The 18,066-nt window shown below is 37.7% G+C and overlaps 1 protein-coding gene across 1 annotated transcript in view; it reads left to right on the top strand.

The window, feature by feature from the left end:
* The window catches only part of ZSWIM5 (zinc finger SWIM-type containing 5), a 137,042-nt gene that overhangs the window by 87,570 nt on the left and 31,406 nt on the right, over positions 1 to 18,066 (top strand). Inside the window, exons 3-5 of the mRNA XM_006178437.2 lie at positions 7,785 to 7,933; positions 9,195 to 9,345; positions 14,583 to 14,762. Of these exons, the coding sequence (XP_006178499.2) occupies positions 7,785 to 7,933; positions 9,195 to 9,345; positions 14,583 to 14,762 (480 nt within the window). The remainder of the gene's footprint in view (positions 1 to 7,784; positions 7,934 to 9,194; positions 9,346 to 14,582; positions 14,763 to 18,066) is intronic.

Raw genomic sequence — 18,066 nt, 5'->3', positions numbered from 1 at the left:
GATGAGTGGGAAATGAAGAAGAGGAGGACGGGAGAAAACTAAGTTCCAAAATGTCCCTCTAGGATGGCTGGATTTGGTAATAATGTTGCCATTCACTTAGGGAACATAAAGGGAGGAATAAATTTAGAAGGAAGATGAACTTCAGTTTAAGTTTGAGGTGCTTGCAGAACATTTAGGTAAAGATTTCTGATACACAGTTGGACATAAGGATATGGAACTGAGGACAAAAGTCAGAATTTTGGAGTTAGTAGCATAGAGATGATCCTTGAAATCATATTTCTATTCCCTACTAAACCTTTAAACACTTAGAACAGCTTCCTTCTCCCCTCCATCAAGCCCTACTCCTCACCAAAACAGACTTAAAAAGCAGGAATAAGATTTCTAAAACTGCTAGCTGCCTGCTTTTAATTTCTGGAATGGATCCAGGTATTGCTCTGCTCCTCACATCCCTGAAACCTTGTCTTTTATTAATTGCTGTAAGTGGTTTTAGCTAGACTGCCCTTATCCCCTTTGTACTGATGATCCAATTTGGACTGTCTTTCCAACTCTTCATCCAGCATTGCTCTATGCTCTGTTAGTGATTTGCTCTGGTAACTCCATACCCTGAGATTCTCCAGCATACAGCATCCTGGCCAAGACTTAAGTTGCTGCTAATCCATAAAGAGAGATTGGATACCAAGAGAAAATTAAGATAACTTGAGAAGTCAGGTCGAGAACCATGTCTTACAAATTTCTGAGTCTCCATCACCAAGCATGGTACCTAGACAACAATATAGATTTGTTGAATGAATACAGCTATGCATATCACGGATGATGAAACAAGGGTCAGTGTAGGAATTAGCAAAGTAGAATGAGAAATGAGAAAAAGCTATCAAGTAATTATTACCAAAGTCAGTATTAAAGTGAGTTTTAAGAAGTGAATGGTCAACAGTGCTGAATATTGTAGAAGAAGCAGACCAGAACTAACAAACATAGAACAGCAATTTGGAGGAAATAGGAACTATGCAGAGGGAAGAAAACCTTCAAAAATTATTAATATTGTCATCATAGGAATAAAAGAAGATACTGTAACCATGAAATAAAAACTGGATATTATAAAAAAACCAATTCACAGAAAAGAAAGAACTAATGAATATGACATATATAATGGTAAAAAAGTATAAAACTGAATGATGGAAATGATGGAAAATAAAGGTAAGGAGAAATTCCTATAAAGTAGAGCAGAAAGATAGATTTTTTTAAAAAAGAAGACAAAGAGATGAAAAATAGAAGGAAAAAAATATCAAACATTAAAAGAATGAGTCCTGGAATTCCAATGTGTGAAAAGCAGGGGTCCCAGAAATTCAAAACAGAGGTAAAGAATTCATCAATGAAATAACTGAAGAAAATTTCCTACAACAAAAACATGTAAGTTTCCAAAGCAGAAGAATGATACTAAATGCCCAGCAATGGGAAAAGAATTTTATGAATAAATAATCCTGGATCAATTGGAAATTCATGCAGGGAAAAAAAAGACTTGATTCCTACTCATGCCATACAGAAAAATCAGTTGCCAATGAATTGCAGATACAAATGTGAAAAGTAAAACAATAAAGCATATAGGAGATAACATGAGAAAATATTTTCGTGTTCTTGAGGTAGAAAAAAATGTCTTAAGTAGAAGATTGATAAATTGGACTAAATTAAAAATTTTAAACTTCTGTTTCTCAAAAGGCACCATTATGATACTAAAAAAGCAAGCAAGTAGTGGGAAAAGATATTTACAGTACATATAACTGACAAAGGGCTTATATCCTAAATACGTAAAGGACCCTTAAAAATAGTAAAATGGACAAGAGACACAAAAAGGCAGTTGGCAAAAAGGATATCCAAATGGCTAATAAACGTATTAAAAAGGCACTTTAATTAGTAATCAAAAATGCAAATTAAAACCACAGTGAGATACCAGTACATATTCACCAAAATGGCTAATTTTTTAAAAACTATCCGTATCAAGTATTGGTGAGCATATTGAGCAGCTGAAACTAATTGCAGGTAGGAGTGTAAATTGTTATAGTCACTTTGGGAAACTGTTGGGCATCATCTAACTAAAGTTGAACCTGTGTGTACCCTATGACCCAGAAATTCTTTTCCTAGATATATACCCAATGGAAATGAGTAGCAAAATTTGTAATAGCCTGAAATAGAAACAGTCCAAATGTCCATCAACAGTAGAATTGCTTAATAAATTAATATGTTCATATAATGGAATACTAAACATCAATGAAAATAAAATATCACTAAACACAAAAATAGGAGTCTTAACAGACACTATGTTGAGTTAAAGAAGCCAGATACCAAAGAATAAATCTTGTATGATTCCATTTATGTATAGTTCAAAAACAAGTCCTTAGTTTTAGAAGAAAGGATAGTGGTTCATTTGGGAAAAGAGGAAAGGCTAGGCTGCTGCTTCTATTTCTTGACTTCAGTGATAATTACACTAATATAATCACTATGTGATAATTCATCAGGGTTTAAAATTAATATTTGTACACTTTTTATAACATATTTCAATTAGAATTTTTAATTTAATTTAAAAAGCATGTTTGCATGCATATGTACAGGGCAAAAAGACTGGAAAAAAATATACCATAATATTAACAAAGGTAACTTATGGCTGGAGGCATTATAGGTGGATTTTTATTTTCTTTATGCTTTAGTATATTTTCTACAATAAGCATGTATTCTTTTTTATAATTTAATAAAGGATGTTTAAGAATGAAAGAAAAATTGGTTCCACAGACTTACTAGTTCCCTCAGGACCGGTCTCATTGTTCCGGCCTCAGTGCTAACTTGGAGCCTCAACCATATGATAGTTTGTTTCATAATTATTTATAGAAGACATCCTTTCTATTTTATCTCCACTTGTTACCATTTTCCTTATAATCCTGTAGAATTTTTCACATGAAAATGTTAAAGTGTTAATTATATTGACTGGGTCCACTTTACCACTGAGGGCAATTTGTTTCATACTCATCTCTTTTCATAAAAAGACTAAAAATGTTCTAACCCATGAACACGTATAGGGATACTTTTATCAATTTTTTTAAGATTTTGCCTGGGAGTGAGAGACATCTCAAGAAGCTGGTTGTGAACTCTAGGCCTGGTTTATCTATTTAAAATAATCTGTGCTCTTATTGATTCATTCCTAAAAGCTGTTCTTTTGTCTACTACCTGACCTTTAATGTTGATATTTCTTAAAGATTGATCCTAAGTTTTCTCCTCTTATTCTACATGATTCTTTAGGCAATCTCAGCTATATCCTTAACCTTAATGTCATGTGTATACTGACTCACAGGTTTATTTCTCCTATATCCAACTGATTAGTCCATATCAAAGAGACATCTCAAGATCAACATAGCCAAACATGAATTTATCTTCTTCCTCAAACTTGCTCAGTAAAGAGCACCACCATCTAGCCACCAAATTATGATAGAAATCATGTGGTCATCTCTAACATGTTTTTCTCATAATCCACATTCATTCTAGTGTAAGACCTGTTAAGTTTATCTCCCAATGTTTCATCATTTTCCACTTCTCTTTGTTGATACTGCCATCACCCCAAATAAAACCACTATAATCTCCCACCTAAATTGCTCCTATAGCCTTCGAACTGATCTTTCCATATCCACAGTTACTCCTTTCTGTTCCATTCTCCACATGGCCATCCAAAGTAAGTTTTCTATAACTACAGATTTTGTCATGTCATTTCTTGTTTAAAATCCTTCAGTGGCCTCCTATTGCTCTTAGGATAAAATCCAAATTTCATATGGCCTACAAAGCTTTGCATGATCTGGCTTTTGCCTTCATTTTTACATGATATTCCCTCTGCTTGGAATACTTTTCCTATTCTCTCTCCCTTATTATATGTGTACTTAATTACTGTAATAATTTATGGCTTCTTGCTTTTTTGAGCAAAAAATACACACAGTATTTCCTCCACTCTCTGCCAGGCTAACTCTTATTCATTCCTCAGGTGTTCGCTTAAATGTCACTTTCTCAGGGAAAACTCACTTGACTTGTCTTTCTTTGCACACAAATACGTACATGTGTGTGATTATTTGCTTGACATACCTTTCCCCAACCGGCCTGTCAGCTCTACAAGGATAGGGACTGTATCTGCTTGTTTAACACTATATACCCAGTATTTGGCACAGATGCTGGCACATAGGAGGCTCTAATAAGCATTAAATGAATGAAGAGGTCTTAGAAAATCCTCCTTGGGCCTCTTGCCAGTTCATGCTCACCCAGATGACTTGGGTTTCTTCAACAGTCACATCAGCTCCTTGTAGTTTGTTACCTGGATGCCTCAAATATTGACTTACTTTCCTTTTATTCTGCAACCACCCTTTTTGGCACCCATTTCTCATCTCCTGGGTTCCTTGTAGACCAGAAAACATTACACAGTTTACCTTCCTTTCTTTCCTATCAGGTAAACAAACCCTTTTGACATTTTAGGTGAAATTTTACTGTTAGTAATTGTCTAGGCTTTGCCTTAACCTGGCCCTATCCCAGCAGTTTTACATTGTCTGTACACTAGACATTAATCAACTGTGCCTTATTTCCTCCGCAGCTTCTACCACTACCACCACCTGGGCCAAAGATTCACCAGTACTCTCCATACCCCTCCAGATCCTTAGAGGGGTGTCACTGCACACCTCCAACCAGTTGACTAAGGCCAGTTCCCTTGGGAGACTGGGTCGTGCTCCTGATTTTTCATATTCTAATTGAACCACCCAAGAGTCAGCACTGTTATTCAAACCATTTCTGCGCCTTGCTTTGGAGCACTATTGCTGTTCTTTCCTCATTAACAAGGTACTCAGAGGCCCAGTCCTTAGTTTATACCTAGTTTATCTCATTTTATCTCAGTTCTGTCTCTGTAGAGCTACTGAAAACCAGAATCAGAAGTGAGATTCTATAATCTACATTTTTAACACAAACTCCAAGTAATTAACATTTGAGAATCACTGTATTGGTGAGAACTCTTATTATTCCACTGTGAGGAAAATGCATTATTCTGACTTATCCTATATCCTATGTGGTAGAATAGACCAAGAAAGGATTTGGCTATTTTCAGACACACCACCCAGCTTACATTCAGGTCCTAAAACCAGGTGGTAGATCACAGCTAATGAGGCTGGAGGCCAAAGTATAGCTTTGCAATGAAGAACACAGACTTTGAAGAGAGATCAACATATATTAACCTTATTTATTATTTTTAATTTAATTATAGTTGATTTACAGTACTATATTAGTTTCAAGTGTACAACATAGTGGTTCCATATTTTTACAGATTATTTACTCCATTAAAAGTTATTACAGGATAATGGCTATAATTCCTTATGCTATGCAATGTATCTTAATATGCAAACACAAACTATGTAAATGACTTTGTCTTTTATCTGAGCTTCTGGGAGATAACTTTCTTTGGAAATTTTTAGTTTTCCTAAATCTTGTTAGGTAATCTTAAAAATTGTGTCAGCCTCTTACTGGTTTTTTTTTCTGAAATGATTTGCACTTGCAAGAGAATTAGAAGATCAGCTTGAGTGTCAAAAAAAAGAGAGAGACCAACATACAGATCCTGACTCATACTTTTCATCTGTTACATTACTTACCTGTATAAGCTTTAGTTGTTTTCATTTTAAAATTAGGATAATGATACCACCATAGAGTTGTTAGGGGAATTCAATGGAATTTACCCAACAGATATTCACTGAGCACCTACTATGTGCCAGGCATTGTTCTACATGTTACAAATATACCAGCAAATAAAACAGTTTATGCCCTCAAGGAGCATACATTCTAGTGGGGATATGTATAAAAAGTGCTTACTCTGGCATGTAGGAAGCACTCAGTAAATGGATGTTATTAATAAAGATGTAAGGATGAGAAGTATATTTGTTTTGCTTTGCTACTTTCAGCTTACAGAAGAAGTGTAGGATATATTTTTTGCCCCCTTGGAGCTTAAATCTAGATGGTCAATAAGACATATATTTATTCATTCTATAAAAATTAACTCAGTGAAATAATGAGCCAGGCATCATGAGGTATAAAAATGAATCCCCACTCCTAAAAAAACTTCCAATTTAGTTGGGAATATCTGAGAAATGCATAATTCCAATGTAAAACAAAATGCAACAAGTCTTTAAGGTAAGTAGTAATAAAGTACTAAGAAAAGTGTTACTGCCTTTACACGCATATAAGCGTAAGGTGGGCATACTTTTTACAGGTGGCAGTGGGGTATATGGCTAATTCAGTGAGGGTATAAAAAGGAGCCTGTCCTACCAAGTGAACTAAGCAGCACATGAATTTTGGCAATGTTAGCCTCTCTGTATACTTTATGGTTTCCATTTCTCATTGCTGCCCTGACTATAGAGCTGAGGCAATATTGACAATGAGAAGTACTGTTTTTTTGGCCAAAGAACAGGTTGGGCGGGGGCGGAGGGGAGGGTGGAAGTAAAGGGAAAAGCATAAGTAAAGTCATAAGGAAATGTGGTTGACCTCTGGGAACACTTAAGTTTCTAACTGAAACATAGTGTACGTATAGGAAATACAAGGCTAGAAACAAAAGGGGCTGAGCAGGGAGGGCCTTGAATGCCAAGCTAAGACATTTGGACTTAGTTTATTAAGAATAGTATGTTACTGAAAACTTCTAAGCAGGGAAGTGATATGATCAGACTGCGTTTAGAATAATACATTTGAGGAAAAGTCTCATATAGTTGATACCATAAACTGGAAGTTAATAGTGTTAATTAATATTTATAGAATAAATGAATGTGTGTGTCCTCCTGATTACCTGGAGAATAAGATGCACTAAAATTTAGCAGAAGAGCAGCTTTTCTCTGCAGACCTGGATTTCATTTAAGCAGGGCTTTTATATAAGGAGACAAGAAAAAAGGTAGATTGACTGATGAAACATGACATGAATTTGTAACCAATTGCATGACCACACCTAAATAGCATTGACTTACAGTCTCTTGTCACCTGGAGGCAGGTTTCTAAAAACATATCACAGGACTCTGTCTTTGACAGAGTAAGAGAAGAAGATTTAGTTTTCATTCCACAGATATTTCCTGTGCCTGTCACATTACCAGCACTGTGCTAAAGGTTATTCAACTGTGAGCAAGGGACTAATAAGCTGCTAGGGGAGAGGGATGCATAAATAATTAAAACTTTGTTTTAAGAGGTTGTTGAGGTAGGTGAGCCCAAGTATGAAAGATATTTTGGGTATAAATTTAAAAATTATATCACTCTGTATATAACTCTGACTTTGCTTTAGGGGCAAGTTGCTACAAATTTAGAAGTGTTGGTTCTACTTGAGAAGCTCCAATTTTATAGTGAACTTTAAAAAGAGAAAATTTTATTTTCTTAAAGTATTTTTTTAGTTTTAAAGTAATACATGTACTTTAAGATTTATTTGAACTTCATAGAAGGACAAAAAAGAAAAAAAGAAATGTCATTCTCCTAGAAAAAAAAATACATCACTATTTCATGTTTGTCTATTTCCTTCTGGGCTTTTTCCCCCAGGATAGTATTTGTAAACCTTGGAAGAGGATACAGCTGTGACCTAAGTGAACATGAAACCGGCGTTAGATCTCTTACATTTATTTAGGACCACACAGTTGGCAAAACCCAGATTAAGGCAGAATACCCATCTGTTTCTGAATATACTCAGAGTGCCATTCTTGCTGAATGTATAGCACAGGAACTCAAGGGATTCATTTCATTATTCCTGTTCCTCACAGGTGCCCCCGACCCCACAGCTGGGGCCAGCATCGATGATGAGAACTGTTGGCATCTAGATGAAGAGCAGGTGAAAGAACAAGTAAAGCTCTTTCTCTCCCAGGGTGGTTACTATGGCTCTGGAAAGCAACTCAATTCAATGTTTGCCAAGGTAAGATGTGAAAAGGCTTTTTCCCCTTAAGTAAATTGGGCTCACCAGACTTCTAGCTTCATGCATTGTAGCTAGCTCACTTGACCTAGCTGTATGGAATGCTTCAAAACTAATGGGAGGGGGTGAGCAGAGCAGCTGATCAGGTTGCATCCAGGGAGCTCTGCTACCTCACCCTGGTAGTCCTCTTCCTTCTGCCCCAATCTCTAAATGAGATAGCATTGCTGAGAGTGTTAATCATGAAGCTACCTTCCCTCTACTTTGAACCCAAGGCTGCCCAATGGGCCTTAAGGGGACTTAGTATTTTGGAACTGGGGGCTCTCACAGCAGGTTTTCTTGGTTTTTTCTCTTAACATCTATAGTGAAATATAATTCACATGTCATAAAATTCACCCATTTAAAGTGTACAATTCAGTGGTTTTTAGTATATCCACAGATATATACCTCCATCACCATAGTCAGCTTTAGAACATTTTCATAACCTTAGAAAGAAACCCCACACCCTTTACCTATCACTTACCTTTTTCCTATGTCCCCCTCCCCTAGCTCTAAGCAACCACTAATCTACTTTATATCTCTTCAGATTTCCCTATTCTGGTTTGATAGGAATGGAATCACATAGCATTGTAGTCTTTTGTGACTGGCTTCTTTCACTTAGTATAGTATTTTAAAGTATTTAAATACATACATCGTTGTATCATGTGTCAGTACTTCATTCCTTTTTATGGCTAAATAATATTCCAATGTATGGATCCCACACATTTTGTTTATCCATTTGTCTGTTGATGGGCATTTGGATTGTTTCTACCTTTTAGCTATTATAAATATTGCTGCTGTAAACATTCTTGTACAGTGTTTCTGTATGAACATATATGTGTTCATTTCTTTCTGGGAGTAGAATTCATAGGGCTTATGGTAGCTCTGTGTTTAATCACTTAAGGAACTTCTAGACTGATTTCCAAAGTGGCTGCATCATTCCACATTCCCACCAACGATGTGTGAGGGTTCTGATTTCTCTGTATTCTTGCCAACACTTGTTGTTATCTGACTTTTTGATTCTAGTCATCCTCGTGAGTGTGAAGTGGTATCTCATTGTGCACAGCAGGCTTTCTTAATACATGCAAAGGACTTGCTCTCAGAACAAGAGGGCTCTTTGGATATGCTGTGCTTAGATACCTCATCTCCTCCTCCCCCTTCCCTTCCTTCTCCTCCTACTTTTTTACGATGTGCAGTCACCAAGCCCTTGCCCCTCCTTATGTGTCAGGTTCGAGAGATGCTGCGGATGAGAGATTCCAATGGAGCCAGGATGCTGACGCTAATAACTGAGCAGTTTATGGCTGACCCACGACTCACACTCTGGAGGCAGCAAGGAACAAGCATGACAGATAAGTGCAGGCAGCTCTGGGACGAGCTAGGTAAGTCCCATGTCTCAGAAAAGTGCTATGTCTATCCTACCAGCTTGCCCCTGGCAACAGTCATTACATGGATCTTGCTAAGTGAACTTTAGCCCAACTGGTGGAAGATTTAGGCTCTACAGAGGCCACCCAGAGTAATTCTTAACTCACTTGTCTTCTTCCACAGCATCGTGCTTTGCTATTGACATCAGCATTCTGTTCCCAGATGTTACCAGATAGAAGCCTTTGATGGGAGAAAAACTTTTCCCTTAGCTTCTGTCGCATGGCATTAGCCTGGCTCTCCAAATACTCATCAGCCTCACTTTTCTCACTCTCCCTGGGTGTGCTCTTCTTGATCACTCCCAGACAGACCCCTTAGACATAAGGCAGTTCCCAACACTTGGGCCTTAGACTTCTATTCTTCTTTCTCTATACGTCTTTTTTTTTTTTTTAAATATCATGGCTTCCAAGTTACCTCTATGGTGATCTCATCCTCATCTTCTTTCCACTTTTCTGAGTTCTAGTCTCATATTAGCAGCTGCCCTATGACCATTTCTACCGAAAGATCTCCTGATCACCTCAAACTTGAGAAATTCAAAAATGAAATAAGGCCTTCCGCAAAAATGATCTCCCTGAACCTGGCGCTGGCACCACCATTTCTTACTCTGCCAAACTTACTGTCAAGGACTCATTTTTCTTTCATTCCCTACATCCAGTCATCAAGTAAATTTGATTCCTCGACCTTCAAAATTCAATTTAGTGTTCATTCACACTTTTTATTTCCCATCACCATTGGTCTGGTTGAGGGCCTTGGGACTTACAGATTAAATTAGACCTGTAGCCTCCTGATTGGTCTCTTTGTTCTGGATTCCCTATATCAGCACTATCATCTTTGGTCATTATTTCTCTTTACTGCTCCCCTGTTCCAGGGCTAGTTTTGCAGTGCTGATACACAGCTCCCCTCCCTTTTTGCAGTATCCTCCATACCCTGAACTCATCCAGTCATGGCCCCACTTTGGGGTTATACTGGTAAAGTTCTATATGGCATATTCTAGAAGTTCTGATATAGCTCTTCCATACTTTTTCCACCCAAGAAAGCAACAACAAACTTTCCACTCATATAAAATAGCACAAGAAAAACACTACAGCTTAGGAATTTTAGTGAATTCCCTCGAAGCATGTACATTATAGTCTTAAGGCTAAAAGCCTTGGGGAATGAGGCTTAATGATTCTGGGACCTACTTGGTTATTTTGGGGCTGGTAAGTGTTGGGTTTAGTTTGGGTGCTGAGGCTTTTTGATATCACCTGAGGCACTAATGGCTTTGGAGTTCTCATTAATAATGAATAGCTACATTATTGAGTGTTTTGTGCCAGTCTCTGTGTTAAAGATTGTACTCAACATTGTTTTGTTTAGTTCTTACAACAAACCTATGAGGTAATTGTGTGTTTATCGCAAAGAAGCAGAGACAGCTCTGGTTACTTCTGGATATGGAATAAAATAAAGAATTGTAGAAAACTGTCTCTGCCATGACACAGTCACACTTTCTGGAGTACGAGAATGTTGAACTATTCATCTGAATTTACTTGTCCAACTAGTTGTGACCAGGGTCACATGACACAATGCATGGCAACTTGGGAGCGACTTCTAGACTCTTTCCTCAGAAGGGATTGTAGGCATGGACTTCCTTCTAGGGTAAGATATTGGCATTTGCATATTTTTAGGTGAGAAAAATGAGCTCAGAAAAGTTAAGTATTTTGTTTAGGTCATGCTCTTGTAAATGGTGGCTCTAACTGGAACCCTGACCTGTCTGACTCCAAATCCACCATACTTCTGCAACATCTCCCTCAATTCCATCTTGTTATGTAAAATCTTCATTCAGTATATTTGGTCACATCAAATAATTTATCAGTTTTATTATCTTCTTAGAGACATCCCTTCTGGAACTTTTTTCCCATCCCTAATCTAGATTCTTTTCTCTCTAAACCTGTAGAGAGCTTCACAGTAACCATGCAGACATTGCACCGACATTCTAGCTCTTACCTTTTCCTTTTTGCTGTGTTGGACCCCCTCTCTTCTGGATCCACATCTTCCTTTCTCTGGGCTTACTCTCTTGTTTGGTGAAGTACATCTTCCAGTACCTTCCTAGGACAGCATGCATGGGAGGTGAATTTCCCACAATTCAGGATAAATTTTGCATTGCTGGATGTTTGTATTTCACCCCCATTTTTGATCAATAGTTTGGGTGTAGAATTTTAGGTTGAAAATATTGTCCTTTTCCCTTAGAATTTTGAAGACATTTCTCCGTTGTCTTCTATCTTCCCATCGTGAAGTACCAGACCATTCTGGTTCAGGAGAATGTCCTGTTTTTTCTCTGTGGAACCTTGTATTTTCTCTTTGTCCTCATTAATCTGAAATTTCACAATGATATTTGCTGTTGGTCTTTTCAGTGTTTTTAAAAAATTGATCTGCTTAATACTTGGTAGGCCTTTTTAAGTAGGAGGCTTATGGCTTTTAGTTTGAGATGCTTTCTTGAAATTTGTTTTTCATTTCCTCACTCTTATTTTCTCTCTTTGTCTGGAACGACTCCTGCTATTTGGATATTAGCTTCTAGGTACTGTGCAACAGGCTTAGAGGACACTCTAGACCAGGGATAAGAAAATAGAGGGTTCCAGAAGGGATGTCTCTAAGAAGATAATAAAATTGATAGGTTATTTGATGTGACTGAACATATTAAATGGAGATTGATCCTCTAATTTTATTCATTTTTTCTCTCTTTGTTTCTGTATCTTTTCTCTTTTTTTATCTTTTATCTTCAGGGAGATTTTCTCACGTTTATCTTTCAAGCATCTTATTAATTTTAATATATGTTTTGTTACCATATTTTTTAATTTCCAGGAGCCCTTTTTTATTGTTGTTGCATCCTGCACTTGTTTCATGGATGCTGTATCTTCTCATCTTGAGGGTATCAGTTACACAGTTTTTTTCTTTAATTTTCTCTGCTCTCTGCCTTGTTTGTATTTCCTTCAATTTTTTTTCCCTTTGCTTTGTTCTCTGCCCTTTATGTAAGATACTTTCTTCATGTATCTAATGTTCCTTAGCTGTCCATTTCTATTTAAGTTGTAAGACACTTAAAAGCTAAAAGGAAGTCCTTTGTGTATGTGTGAGTGGATGTGGGTGTCCTTCACAACTAGTCAGCTTAACTAAGGATGATCTGGCTGGGCTTTTTCATTGGAGAACCCCAGCTATCAGAATATGCAGTGTTTTTTCCCCCTTGGACTGATTCGTTCCCCAGAGATGAATCCTCCAGTCTGTTGTTGTGGATTATAAGCCTGTCACAGTCTTCTCAGAACCAAGTGGGGAAATAAGGTTGGCAGCAGTAGGGGCGGGAAGTGTCCATTTGTTCAATATAAATTTTTTCCTTAACCCCTTAGTTTTTAGTATGGAAACCCCACCCTCAGCTGTAAGTAGTATTCCCAATCCAGAGCTTCTCTGAATCAACCTTTCCAGTGAGTAAAACTCTGGTTTTCTTCCAGGAGAGGGAATGAGCAGGCCCTAAGCTACCTTGAATAGAGGAGGAAATCTGTGAGCCTGAGATCTTTGACAAACTTCTAACGAATTCTACTGTTTTCAGCCCCACTTTCAGTGGGGCTCTGCAGCATCAATCAGTCTGCTTCTAGGCTTTCCTAACTGTTGATGGAGATTTCAACTTACTCTGTTCCATAAAGTCAGCTATCACTCATCCACATACTTGCCAGTTTCCAAAATTTTGTGGCTGTTCTCTTTCATCTCTCCCATTCCCTGTGTCTATGTTAGCTTATGCCTGTTTTTATCCCTCTGCTTTCATTTTAGTGAAGTATCAGGAAGGAGTGGTGATAACAGATAAACTTATCTGTTTAGTTAGCCATTTTTTACTAGAATTAACTCATGTTTATTCTTCAAGGATGAACTCAAATATTATAACTTTTCCTGACCCCACATGCAGAGTTAATTGTTCCAGCGTACACATTCTCATAAAACTTTATATATGTCTATAATAGCATTTACCATGCTTTATTACAATTATTATTTGGGTGACTCCTAACTATAATCTCCTTGAAAACCATCATTATATAATACTGTTACATTATATGATATGGTTTATTTTTCATTGTTTATTTGAAAAATTGAATTGAGCAATAGAAACAAATTTTCATCATCTCCAGTTAGTATCTTTAAAAGACCATTTAAAAAGCCTTCCTATTTGACTCTGAGGAACCTTGAAATAGTGTCTGAATATACCTCCATCCATAAATGTAGCTCCATCCCAAAGGATGTTTGTTTAACTTAAGACACTCTACAGCTAGACTTATTGTTAACTTGAGACTGAGAATATTTCTGGCTCAGCCCCATAGCCAGCCTTGCAAAGAAAAAGCAGGTTTGCTTGAAGTGAAGGGCGATCTGGTCAAAGAAACAGTTATCATTGTTTATATAGAATATATGATACTTTGCTATCACAACAGAGAAAAGCCAAGAATGTAACAGTTTTAAGGCATCACAGCTGATCAACAGTATCAAAATCCAAGTCCAAATAAACTATTTTCCCTGGAAAAAGGAAATACTAAATTCTACTATATGCCAAGTAATATGTTAAACCCTTTATAAATATTATCTCATTTAATTCTCATAATATCCCTACAAAGTAGTTGTTTTTATGATCTCAGCTTTGCAGTTGAGGGATTTTAAGTTCAGAAAGTCCAAGGTCAACTAACCAAAAGTTGATACCTTTCCTGAGCACCTCCCTTCTTGCACTAAATGCCCTTCCTCAGTGCTATTGTTGTACCCTGAACGTATCTTTATCTTAACACTTATCATAGTCAAGTGACATTCTGTTTATTTATCTATCTCCCCCACTGGACAGCTCCTCAAGAGTAGGAACAGTGTCTTATTCTCCAGTACAGGGCCCTAAACAAGAAAGCTCACAATAAATGTTTTGGCCTGAGATTTGAGTTTAGAATTCAAACTCAGATCTGTCTTGTTCATCGTCATAGGCACACATCCAGATATTAAGATAGTCACTCTGCTGTAAGAAACCTTTGGGGAGGAAAAATAAGCATTTCTGAAAACTTTAGCAGATCTGACTTTTTATATTGAGAAAAGCTGATGTTTTGGAAATTTTTCTTACCAACTTAAAATGGAAGAAAAGAGTAAACTGAAAAATTAGGGCTTAGCCATACATCAAAGGAGAGATGTCAAGAATGTGGGTTGCTCTATTTTCCAGGGGCCTTATGGGTATGCATCATTTTGAATCCACATTGCAAACTGGAGGAAAAATCCTGTTGGCTGCAGCAACTGCAGAAGTGGAATGACCTGGATGTCTGTCCCCTTGAGGATGGGAACTATGGACATGAGCTGCCCAACATCACCAATGCACTTCCCCAGAATGCCAGTCACAGCTCAGGTGAGCCAGATATCTTTTTAGGGTCTCTGTGCCTGGAACTCCAAAAGTTGGAAGGTAAAGCCCTCGAGCAAAGGTGACTGGACAACCTTTTGACTGTCAGAATTGTCATCCTAAATAAGAAAAGCCTGTCCTTTTGTTTGTCTTGAAATGCCAAACCTTAAATAAGAGCAAGCTTTTATCTTTGTCATTGGGAATGCTGTCCTTTTCCACATCAAGAGTGTCTTTATATGCCCAGCAGAAATTTCTAGAGCGCTCTGCATGAATCCTCTTTACCCTTCAAGTTCTTCATGACTAATGGATCTTGGCCTCAGATGGGGTTGGTTTTTAGCTCAGAAGACCTACTTCAAGGGAAGGGTGGAAGACCCACAAAATAAAAACTTTTTAAAATGTCCTGAAAATCACCTTTCTTACTTTTTTCTGTTTTTCTCAAATTTTTATACAACAGATAGCAAGGAATGGGCATCCTTCCAAGATACAGCTAGGACTCTTGCCTCACTGTAAAACAGATTCAGTACAGTGATACTGTACCCTCTGCCTTTTGAGTTCACTGATCAGATATCACGAGCATAAGCATTCACATCGGTTTTAGTTCATTAACTCGGGCCATTTGCTATTGGCAATTGATTGCTTTTTAGCCCATTGGGATCCTTTATTGTTAGATTTTATCAGACAGCACTGCCTTTTATTTTAAGTGATAAATCTAGTGACATTTTTAACTTCCAGGAGGAAATCACTTAAATTATTGTTGTTGCTTGTTCTTCATCTATTGTACCATAATTGACTGTCAATTGACTTAAGGCAACTAAGGTAACAGGAGGTGAAAATCCTACGGCTTTGCCACTTCTTGAAGCTACCCTTTATTGGCATTCTTCTAAGCTTCACAACCCAGGAACCCATTCTTCTAGTATTGGCTTTGGATTGGCGTAAAGAAAGTCAAATGTATATAAACACATGCCTCCAGACTGTCAGTTTCTTCCTTGTCATGATGTATTGGTTATTCATTGTTACTGGTTCTTATTTGAGGATGTTGTTCCCTCTTAAGTCTTCTCAAGTTGTGGCTAATTTATCTCTCACATTTCTTTACTTTTGGGCCTGATGGAGCAATAGGCATCCTGCTTATTCTTTATTGCCATTTCTACATCATTGTCCCTCCCTCCTTCCTAAAATACCCCAAGCTTTAAAGTTAATGCTGTCAAAATATACTGTCTGCTACTCTGGTGGTTTGGTCATTTGTAGACCTCTGGGTCAATCCGCCTCATTCCTTGAAGATTTTTGGCTATTCGCCCACTAACACTACTCTGTCACTACTTCTGTCCTAATTCTTGATCATTTCAATATCCACATACATGATCCTTTCAGTATTCTAGCCCCTCAATTCTTTGACCTCCTCTCTTATAATAGTCTCATCTTCTACCATAACTTACCCATGCAATCCCAAGATCATACCCTAAACCTTGTCATTACCAATAACTGCACCTTCTTCACAAATGTAATTTCAAGCAGCTCTAATTACCACCATTAGCCTTACTAGGTTATTTTATCTAGTATCCCAATTCCAGTATGTATTTTGATTCTTTTTCATTCTCTTGGAAGCCTCATTTTCCTCCTTATTCAGATTAGATTCCTTGATGCATCATTATAATCACTACCTTGCATACACAGTCAACCCCCTCTTTCTCTTTGTTACACTCATATAGCAAAACCCTAACCTTACTAGTTCTAACTCTCATTACTCAGTGTTCACACGTGCACAGCTGAATGTAGTGGAGAGAAACACCACCATGATAACTGGTCTTATTTTAAGTTTATGACCAGTAATCTCAAGTGGGTCCATATTACTATCCAGACATCAACTCCGTTTCCCTGGTCTATGCCTTCTTTCACTCTTCTAAATTACTATTTCACACCATCTTTCCCCTAAAACTTTCTATACTTTCTCCCCTTCCTCACTTTTAGCTTGCAGCCTTGCTGCTTGTTCCTAAGAATATAGAAGCAATCAGAAGAGAATTTTCAAAACTATATCACCACACCGGCCTCTGTCTATGTCTATCTACTCTATCTCTTCCCCTCTTTTTGTTTGTGCTTCTAAGTCCAAGCCCTCCACTTATTCTTGAGATCCTATTCCTTCTCTTTTATCCAGGGCATCACTCCAGGAATTATCTCCTCTTTCTCCTGCATCACAAGTTTTTGTGGATTATTCCTGTGAGTATAAAAGCACATTGTTTTATCTTTCATCCCAAAATGAAATAAAACAAAAAACATTCTTGTTGACCCCACATGCCTCTCTGGCTACCACCCTGTTTCTCTAAGGTAGTAGAAATAAGTGGTAGAATTAAGAAAAATGCTCAAAAGAATAGTGCATATGTGTGTATCTTTATTTCTTCTGCTCTTATTCTCCCTTGAACTCACTTCAGTCAGGCTGTCATCCCTCCACTACTGAAACAGCTCTTGTACTGGTCACTAATGCTAACCAGTGCTAAATCTAGTTCTCAATCAGAACCTTACTTGACCTATCAGCAGTATTTGTCACAATCGATCACTCTCCTTGAAATGCCTTTTTCATCTTATTTTCAAGATACTACTCTCTTGGTTCTCCTCTTCACTGACTCCTCCTTCTCAGTCTCCTTTACTGTCTCCCCTTGCCACTATGTCCCAACCTAAAATGTTAGAGTGCTCAGGGCTCAGTCATCAAACCACTTCTCCTTCTATATTCACTCCCTTGCTAAGTGCATTGTTTCAATAATCACCTATATACTATCAACACCCAAACTTATATCTCTTACTCAGATTTTTCCTCTCAACTCCAGACTTCTATGTTCAACCACCTTTTCAGTATCTCCACTTAGATATTAATAGGCATCTCAGTAAGATTTCTTACCCCTCAAGCCCCACCCAAACCTCCTCCTCCTGCAGTCTTCCCTGTCTCCATATATGGCAAGTCTATGCTAAAACCTTGGATCCATTCTTGATTCTTCTCTTTGTCACCCCAGGTCTAATCTATGAGCAGATCCTGTTACCTTTACCTTCAGAATATATGTAGAGTTCGTTTATTCTTATCACCTCCACTGCTCATTACTCTGATTACCATCATCTTTCACAGATTATTTCAGTGGCCTCCTAACTGCTTCTCCTGCTTCTGCCCGTCACTTTATAGTCTGTTCTCCATACTGCTGTCAGTTTTCCTTTTAAATGCAAATAACTGCTCACAGCCCTTCAGCGGCTCAAAGCCCTCCAGTAGCTTCTCATCTTTCCCTCATGGCCTATAAGGCCCTCCATGATCTGGTTCCCTAGTATCTCTCTGACT

This window comes from Camelus ferus, chromosome 13, assembly GCF_009834535.1.
Source record: "Camelus ferus isolate YT-003-E chromosome 13, BCGSAC_Cfer_1.0, whole genome shotgun sequence".
Taxonomy (NCBI): Eukaryota; Metazoa; Chordata; class Mammalia; order Artiodactyla; family Camelidae; genus Camelus; species Camelus ferus.
This window is presented reverse-complemented; position numbering and strand designations above follow the sequence as displayed.